The sequence below is a fragment of the Peromyscus eremicus genome, chromosome 19, assembly GCF_949786415.1.
Source record: "Peromyscus eremicus chromosome 19, PerEre_H2_v1, whole genome shotgun sequence".
NCBI classification, from domain to species: domain Eukaryota; kingdom Metazoa; phylum Chordata; class Mammalia; order Rodentia; family Cricetidae; genus Peromyscus; species Peromyscus eremicus.
Genome location: NC_081435.1, coordinates 38636349 through 38646296, shown reverse-complemented (window position 1 = coordinate 38646296; position 9948 = coordinate 38636349). Strand labels below are relative to the sequence as shown.

At 42.6% G+C, this 9948-nt stretch overlaps 1 protein-coding gene across 1 annotated transcript; it reads right to left on the bottom strand.

The window, feature by feature from the left end:
- Positions 1–390: 390 nt before the first annotated feature.
- On the bottom strand, positions 391–6298 carry Fam170a (family with sequence similarity 170 member A). Its single transcript, XM_059246106.1, is given in 7 exon segments — positions 391–469; positions 472–515; positions 1417–1479; positions 1482–2025; positions 2027–2178; positions 2999–3145; positions 6008–6298. Coding segments are annotated over 7 exon segments (1071 nt in total). The 5' UTR covers positions 6078–6298; the 3' UTR covers positions 391–418.
- Between the last annotated feature and the right edge of the window lie 3650 nt (positions 6299–9948).

Here is a 9948-nt window from a genome sequence, read left to right as displayed (position 1 = left end):
TGTTACTATGTTACTGTCCCTCGCCTTCCAAAGACCGTGGACAACCTCACAACCAGCATCATAATCGTCTTCAGTACCAATAACCCTGGTTCCAGTGGCTGGTAGCAGTGGTTAGCTCAGAGGTGCTGGGGTCAGATTTTAAAAGACCAGTATACGAATGTATAAAAAATAATAGTAATAATAAAGGCAAAAAAAATTTCATCTCATCTGAAGGAGACAATGTGCTAAATGGAAGATTTTCAAACACACAGTTGCAATCTCAGTCTGCGGGACCCACAGTCAAAGACAGACAGGCATGAATGTTGTAGTGAAACCCCGCTGATCAACTTCTAGAGGTGGGTGGCTGGATGGGCAGCTAGATTACTTTGCTAAGAACGCAGCCAGGCGCGGTTTGGAAAACAATCTTTATTGCATACGATTATGTCTTGGACTGAGTGTTGCTCTTTTCGTCTCCCTTTACACAAGTGGCGCGTTCTGTCTGCTTCCACTGCTGTCTGGATGGTCCTTTCTTCTTCCTGGGGTGGAGAAAAGAAGAAATACAGCAGAACAGGAGGAGATGAGAAGTGCCGTGACTACTGCTAGCAAATTACCCTTTCCTTGTATCTGAACTCCACAGTCGCGCGCATACCACAGGGAGTTCATGGCCAGCTCCACTGCAGCAGAAAGTTCTAGAACATGCCCAGGTTTCTTGAGACCTCACTTCCACGGGGCTCCTTTTCCTCTCTTTACGGCTCCATTTTCCCCACAGGGCTAATGGGCCAGTGGGCCAATGAGCTCTCAGCTCAGACTGAAGAGTTTAAGACCCAAACCTCTCATCCTGCTGCTATGTGGGTCCCCATCCTCTCTCCAGGTCGTTCCTGTTCCCTGAGGCTGTGCTGAGCTATCTGCCCAGAGGGACAACACTATTTCCTCTTAAAGTAGAGGACAATCGTGTAGGAACAGAGAAAGTTTCCAGGCAAAACTCCCCAGTTTCTCGCTTGTTAAAGGTCAGTTTCCCTAGGAGAACTGGGTGTGCCTCCAAACAGCCCAGCACAGCCCTGCCCTCTGTTCTGTGAGCTCCCTGTTCTGTGAGGTTTCTATTCCTGTGGGCCTTACCTCTCCCAAGAGAAGGCCACCCCATCTTCCAGGATCCTCTAACCCAGGAATCTCAGTTGGTGCGTGGAAACCAAAATAAGTACGCTTCTTAAGGAGGCAAGGGGCTCTGTCGGCCCTTAGAAATGATCTGAACTTCCTGCAGGAGCTGAAAAGCCCGGGACACATCCCAATTTACAGTAATGTAAGATTCCTGAGCAAGAAGCAGAGGGCCTGGTTACCCTTCCATCATTCCCAGAGCTGACAAACACCCCTCTCTTCCTGATGGAGGTGCCAGTCTGCATTGGAGGCACAGATTGCTCAGCAGACCCAGCCCTTGCTCACTTCTGTCCTTTGGAGAATCAAACATACAGCCTGGACACTGGCTCCAGGGTTTCTCTTCGCCCCGTCTTCCTCTGTGGACTGCTGCTCTTCCGACGTCTTTTCCTTGCTTCTCTCTTTCTCCTCTGCGTTGTCTTCTTCCTCCTCCTGGATGCTCTCTGATTCCGCATTGCCGATCAGCTGCGCCATGGTGAGGTGGAAGACGTGGCAGCTGAAGCCCTCCCTGATCCCAAACTGCACGTGCTCTTGGAGGTTCTCCATGGTGGTAAAGACTCTGCAACAGGCCATGCACCTTAATCCAGTCTCCATGGTCACCAGCCAGTCAGGAGTCTTGGCCCTGGGTCTCTCTTCCACCGTGGGTGACGCTGGTGGGCTGTCTGACTCTGGCTTTTCTTCATGTTCTTTCTCTTCCCCACTGGGTTCACTGTCCGACAGGAGGTTTCTGGTGGACACATCGGAGGGTGGAGCGCCTACCCACACACCCTCGGGAAGGGTGGCTTCTTCCATCCTTGGCTGCTTCTCTAGGGACTCTGAGGTTTCCTTCGTTTCCCAGGAGATGGCCACACCCTTTTTCATTTTCACCTTCATGTAGTATATTTTCATCCCCTTTCCCCCTTTTGTTTGTACACAGAGAGGACACGCAAGTCTTGTAGGATGGGCAGGATGAGGAGGCGTGCTGTGAGGGGTTGTTCGTTGCCACTCCTTCGGGAACCTGGTCTCGGGATGATCTAGGCTTGGAACTGTCTTGTTGTAGTTTCCGGGTTCCTGGTCATTGAAATTAGAAATAGAAGAGCATCTTCAGAGAGAGAGCTGAGGAAACGTGAGTGAGAGTGTGACACAGGAGAAGAGGCCTTGGGGTGATGTGATTAAAGGATGAGCTTGGTGTTTATTGTTTGCTTTATTGGGCAGTGTATATGCTGTGGTTTTATTATGTATGGGGATATTAGCAGATGGCATGTACTTAGGAGTGTGGAGTGTGGTAGTGAGGAGTGAAGAGTGTACGAAGTGTAGGCAAAGTGTATATGCAGTAAAGATGGGAGCCTGTGACCTCATCGATGTGTTATTTGTGGGATGCAGGCTATCGTGTTCAAGGACAGCATCATGGGTCATACATTTTCATGTTGTATGTGTCCAGAGAATTACAAATCTGTGTGGAGTATGCCTATGTGTGAAGTCTTTGAGTCTGTGCTTAGTCCCACTGCCCTAACATCTGTGCTGAGCAACTATGCAGAGCTCTAAATGAGAATCCAAAGGCAGAAACCACACAGTTCTTCTAAAGGTACTTATCTGGCTTCTTAGCCTGCTGCCCTAAGCCCAGACCCTTCTATCCACTGTTTCATGACTTCTCGCCATGATGAAGCTGTGGCTTCGGATCTCCCACACCAAATTCCAACTCCCTTAGTAGCTCTGAAATCTATCTAGGCTCCTCTACAGAGCCCTGAGCAACTCCAACTTCCCTGGGCTTCCTCTCAGCCTTATCCTTGAATCTACATGCCTTCTGCACTGCACCCTGAGCCCCATACCCAAAGAGTTTCACCCAAGAAGCCCCATGCCCAAAGCATGTCGCACCCAAGGAGCCTCGCACCCTTACTACGATGGATGAGCTTGTGTGGAGAAGAAACACAGGAGAAGTATTCTGAGGCAGAGGAGACCTCCCCTACCCCTGGGCTTTGGGCTTTGGCCACTCCAGTAGATTCAGGCTGAGAGATATCCTCTTGTGACTTTGAAATTCCTGAGAGAGATATAAGAGACACAAAGATATGGCAGTTGGCCATGTTTGTACATCGTTTACCCATCCAGCAAATACTTACTGGTGTCTGACAGAATTAGCAATTACGGCCAGTACACATGGCTTGGAATCTGGCCCTAATGGATATTCTAGTTCTTAATCACAGCCACAAGTTGTTTTATTAGTGTCTTCACTAAAAATGTAAGAGAAGGGGCTGGAGAGATGGCTCAGTGGTTGAGAATACTGGCTACTCTTGCAGAGGACCTGGGTTTGATTCCCAGAGCCCACATCTTAGCTCACAACTATCTGTAACTCCAGCCCCAGAGGATCCAATGCCCTCTTCAGGCCTCTGTAGGCATCATGCATGCTCATGATGCATAGATATACATGCATTAAAAAAAACCATACACATAAAAATAAATAAAATTTTAAAAATAAGAGTATAACAGTGATTGTATAAGGCAGCCTTTAATAATTGTGAGATCAATGTGGTAAAAACAGTAGAAATATGGTCTCTATCTAGAGAATCAGCAGTTAGGAAATATGTAAGCTTTCCTATGTGGTCCATATCTGTTAAGTGGGTTTCATTCACTGAAGCAATATTTAATAAATAGCTATTATATATGAGGCACTTTTCTAGGCTCTGAGAATACTGAGCTTAAGTCCATCTTCAAATTGGACTTTCCATTTTAGTCTTGAAAGGTAAGAACTGAGCAGAAATAAGTAATTATATATTAGGTCAGCTTATGGTCAGTATATAAGGGTTACCAGATGCAATAAACAAAAATGTCTCGTATCCAGTTAAGTTAGAATTTCAAGTAAGTCACACATTTTTTGAGTAAATATGTCCTATACAGTATTTAATACACATTCATACTAAACGATCATTTGCAACTTTTTTGAAATTCAAATTTAAGTATAGTTTATATTTTATTTGGCAACCTTAATAAAAGGTACAGATGATTCTGTGTTTTATTGTGGTTTGTACAAAACAGGCCTGGTATTATTACATGTATAGTTTTCCTCAGATGTGACATATAATAACATGTGACTGATCCTTATATGATATTTAAGAATATCTTAGAGTATTTATGTTTATGTGGGTCTGTCTGTCTCTCTGCCTCTCTCTCTCTCTGCCTCTCTCTCTCTCTCTCTCTCTCTCTCTCTCTCTCTCTCTCTCTCTCTCTCTCTCTCCCTCCCTCCCTCCCTCCCTCCCTCCCTCCCTCCCTCTCTCCCTTCCTCCCTCTCATGCATGCACACACTCACAGTAGAACTTAGTGTGTGAAGAGAAGACTGTCATGTATGCATGGGCTGTGTGTGCCTGTGGTAAAGAGATGGTGTGTTTATATAGCTACATGGTCTCAAAGTATGAAGGTATGGGACATCTTTCTGTATCAGAGTTCATATGGGAAATGTGTGGCTGTCTCATGGAAGACCCTTACAAGAGCTTTGTATGTATTATCGCATATACTGAGTGGCAGCCAGGTCCAGACAAGAATACAATAACTTCACCTTACATGCTTTACAGTTAGTGATACTCTCTCACCCAAACACCTACTATTTCTCCTCCCAATAAGGATACCTGGGCAAAACATTCTAAAATATGCAGCTAAGTGGGGGAACCAAAAACCTCTTCACTTTCCTGTAACTGCCAGTGAAAATTTGACAGTGCTTTGAACCACTGTTCTCTGGGCGCAGCCCACAGTCTTCAGGTCCCAGGGCCCATGGCAGCTGATGGGCTCTACTTTGAGCAAAAGCCTCTATCTGAGCATCTAGGCTGGCCACTATTCTGCCTCACTTCCTACACCTGACAACCCTTTTACAGCAAGCCACTTATTTTTTTAATTTTAATGTATTTATATTTATTTTATGTGTACGAGTGTTTTGCCTGCTTGTATGTATGTGCACCACCATTTAAATTCCTGGTGCCCAAGGAGGTCAGAAGAGGGCACTGATCCCCTGGACCTGGAGTTACCAATGGTAGTGAGCCACTGTGTGGGTTATGGGAATGGACCCCAGGTTCTCTTGCAAGAGCAATAAGTCTTCTTAACCACTGAGCCATCTCTCCAGACCACAGGTTATGTTTTCAAAGGTAGTAATTGCAGTTATCATGCATCTTAGGAAACAAGCCAGCAACTATTAATGTCCTCTGCTTTCTCTAGAGTCCTGGTGAGTTTCACCCCATCTATTATGACTGTGGTCTCTGATCAGATCCTTCCCTTTTTTTTTTTTTCTTTTTTTCATTTCCTCTGGAAAGTCTAAAACCTGTACATCCACAAACTCTAATGGACCACTTATAAATTCTTTCTACTCAAGGAATAAAATCTTCATGGTCTCAATATGACATCAACCCTAGACAAACTCTTAACCTTTTGAATAAGCATTTTATTTCTCAAAATACTTCTCAGGCCCTTTTACTCATTAGGCTACTTTTTACTCTTTCCTAAAAGACTCGATGAAACTCACTTTTTTAGCAACCCCCATCACATCTCCAACCCATGGTTCCAAGGGGGAAACAAAAAAGAATAAGAGATATGCACTCAGAAAGGGATCTCTGAAAATCTGCACCTCTGAGTCATATAGCTGGGACCTCAGCTAGCTTGGAGTCCATAGCTCCAAATGCCAGTGCCTGGGAAATGCCAATGCCAAGAGGGAAGTTCATAAAACAGCACAACTGACTATCTTTCTGCCGTGGGCATCTGGACTCTCTGCACTGTCTCCCCGCCAGTGAAACTCTAGAGACAGATCTGGCAGCATCAGCAGATCTCTGCTTCTCCACTTCACCTAAATCCTCCTCAATCACTTCTGGTCAGCTCAAGCTGACCAGCATCCCTTGTACCCTCAGACAAGCTGCCCAGCACATACCTCTTGCCTCCTCATCACCTTCCTGGGAGTCTTCAATTTCCAGATGTTTCCTCTTTTGTCGTCTTTTCATAGTGTCGGCCAAAATAGTCCCTTGAAGGATACTTAAAGTCCAGTTTCACCGTTTCCCTACAGGTTGGCTGGCCCTTTTTGACCTTCAGGAAATCCGTTGAGATTAGTGGACACAAATTAAAAAATAATCAAGTATCTTAACTGGCTGAAGAACTCAGGTCACTTAATCAAACAGCAGCCCTGTCCAGTGTTCACTACGCTGCATGGCTGTTAAGGGTCAAAGGTCACAGGCCTACTGGAGGATTCTCAATGATGACATCAGAGCATTCTATGGACCTCAGCCTAACATAGCCTTTGCAGCTTCAGAAACCCTCTTTGAAAGAATAATTCCTCTTCCCCAATGGAATCTCTCTAAGGTATTCAACTCTCGTCTCTCAATTGAGGCAGAATATTTTTAGATGTTAACATGTTTCTATTTCATTTTTTTTCCTCTTCTCCTGTTATTTCACCCTTTCATTTCTGTCCTTAAGCAGGTAGCAGGCCTTGTGTTCATTGTTCATTTCTCAGAGCAGAGATATTGGCAGGGCTGAAATTGTTGATAAATTGTCCCTAGAGCCCCAAACTTTGCAGAAAACAAAATATTGGACCAGAAATATAGCATAGGCGGAATTATTTTAGATTCACTTTCTTCTTATTCTACTGAAGGTGTGAAAAGTACCAATTAGGTCAAAGTTATATGTAAACCATGGAAAAGAAGGGCCTTGATGTATAGCTTAGGACATAGATACAAAAAATGTCAAAAGGAGACTGCTGTGTTGTTCAAATAAGAGAACCATGCCAACCTGTCCTACTTAAAGTACAGGAGCCATGGCAATCAGGTACTCTGGTGGGCACTCAAAGCTACAGTCCTGCATGATTTCCAAAGAGAAATGGGTGGAAATACACACAAAGTATGAACAGGACCAAAGCTTGAAGTGACAGTCAAGTGAAAATGTGAGGGGGAAAACGGCATGCAGTTTCTTGCACACAAGCTAGACATTCCCCAGGGGTAAAGCAGAAAGACTACTCCTGTATCTAACACCCACCAAGTGAAGCCACTCCCTTTTAGGGATTTTTAGGGAGCCAAGTGAAGCCACTCCCTTTTAGGGACTTTTAGGGAGCAGCCTTGGGAACATGTGGGCACACTGTGGACTGAAGAGCCTAGATACAAGGCAGATCTAGTGAGATTACAACTCATCCTCAAAATCAGACTATTTGTTGGTTGGAAGTAATCACAGAGTGATTTTTGCCTTGTTCTGGAGAATATAGTCTGATATAGTTATGAGGCTAATTATCTGCTACTAAGAGCAAGAATGGCAAGGCTAAGATATATGAGGGGGAAAAATACAGAGAAAGTTCTTGATAATGTGACTTGGAGCAAGATATGTCTGTACCACGTGGCACTAGCTTTCCTTCAAGTACCAAACATGATGTCAAAGACCAAAATTAGCATTGAGGAGCCATTTTACTTTATCTGTCACCTTTAAGACAATGATGGCTTCTCCTTCTGCTCTACCTCACTCTGACTTCCTCTACCAATTTCTCCACGTGATCTTTGAAGAATCTGGAGAAAGCATCTCCTAGGCATCCATATGCTACTCAGAATCAGAGTATCAAACCTAGAAATATACTTGTTACTACAAACACTTGTCATTTTGGGTCGAGAAGTGAGAGAAGAGGAATGTGTAGAAAGGACAGGAAAAATACATCACTCTTGACATAAATTATTCAAATGTTATGACAAGAATATACCAACATGTAATTTGTGTGCAAATGTACAAATATTAAAACCAGACCAGATATCCTTCCACACCCAGGAAATCAGCATCATCAAAAATGAAAAAGAAGACACCACATACCCTATAGACATTTTTTTTTAAAAAAAGTTAAGACAACAAATTCTCTATATATAAATTTGATAACCTGAATGAAATAGACCAATTTCTCAGAAAACACAATCAATTGCAACTCATACAACATAAAATAAATTGCACAACTCTGTAACTATAAAGGAAGTCAAATGTACGGTTGCTAAACTTTCAAATGAAATATCCATGATCACATGATTCCACCAGAGAATTCTAGAGGTAATGGAAAAGGGGCCTAAGTCCCTGGGAAAATACCATCAGAAGGGAACCAGGTAGTTTGCATAATGATGGTAGCTGTCAGAAGAGGGATAGGTCAGACACCAGGTTCTATGCTTCCTGGTCGAGATGCCATTTTTGTTCTCCCTTGCACCACCACTGTGATAGGGCTGTCTCTTGTTAGGCCTTCAAGGGAGGCTGAACCTATTCAACAGGCAAGAGCCCAATCCTAGACTTTGGATCACTAGACTGTGGAGGAAAGAAACTTTATGAAAGGCTTGGTCATACATTGTGTTATACTAACAAAAACTGGCTACCACTCATTGCCACTGGTACAACAAAATCATTTGAAAATACCTATTGTGGTTTTTTTTTAAGTCTCATATAAATATGAGCAAAGGGAAACTTCCAAGCTCAATAAAGAGATCGATATAAAATCTACTGCTAAGATTATAATAGACTTAATAATAAACTACTGAACATTTTCCCCCATAAGAATGCAACACAGTAAATTTGTCTGCATTCACTGCTTTTGATAATGATTTTCTTAGGATAAAGATGAAGGGTATGGCCAGTCAAATAAGGCGTGAACAAAGAAAATCTACACAGACGAGATGAGGGAAATAAAATGGTTCCCATTTGCAGCTAATATCATTGGATTAAAAAAAAACTGTAGGAAAATAAGACATGCTAAGAAAAGATAAGCAGTGTAGAGGGAATGAGAGGAGGAGGAAGAAAGGGAGCTGTGGAGGAAGAGGGAACTCCTAAACATAATTAAGTGAATTAATTAGGATCACAGGGTAGAAGATAAACTTACCACAATCGCCTGTCAGCATCCCTGGGGAACTGGTTCTTAGACTTCCTGCAAATTAAAATATGTACAAATGCTCAAGACTCTCCAATGAAAGGATGGCAAATGTCCACGATATACACAACCTCCTGTAGTGTTCTCTAGACACCTTATAATACACAATATGCCATGTGTTATAATACACACTGTTAATGAGGTGGAAATTATGACAAGCAAAAGCCATCATCTGTACATGTTCAGAACCGACAATCCATCACTAGGATCCCAGAAGTATAGAGGCTGAGTTGTACTTCTGTGTATTATCAATGGACAGGTGACCACCAAAAACAAAACAATACCACTTATAACTGCATAAGTAATTAAGCAGTTGTAAAATTAACAAATAATGTGTAAGACTGTAAAGTTGTAAAACAGAGAACTGTGGCTCAGTACCATGCAATCCTCTGCAAATTAATATACAGATTTAGTATAATTCCTATCAAATTCCCAGAATAATTTTTGTAGTTACAGACATGGGTTTTTATGTATATGTAAAGGAAAAGGAACCAGAGTAAGTAAAACAATTTTGAAAAGGAATAAAACTTACCCTATTTTAGGGCATTATTTTCTGCAATAATCAAGACTGTGTGATACGGACCAAGATATGGACACATAAATCAATTGGACAGAATAGAAATTGTACAGATAAACTTCTGCAAATATACCAAGTGATTTTTTGACAAAACTGCAAAAGTAATTCAACAGGGAAAAGATAGCCATTTCAATAAATGGTACTGAAGCAATCGGATACCCATAAGAAAAAGAAATGAATGGCCATCTAAACGTCATACTCTATACAAAAGTTAACTCTGTGGACTGGTGGAATTGCAAAAAGCTAGTAAAGTAATAGATCATGACCTTGGAATAAAACCACCCAACTTTTAGGGAAGAAAATGAGAAGGCAATCTTCAGAATCTGAGACATCAGTAACGTGCAGGAGGGCATGCATCAATGTGAAT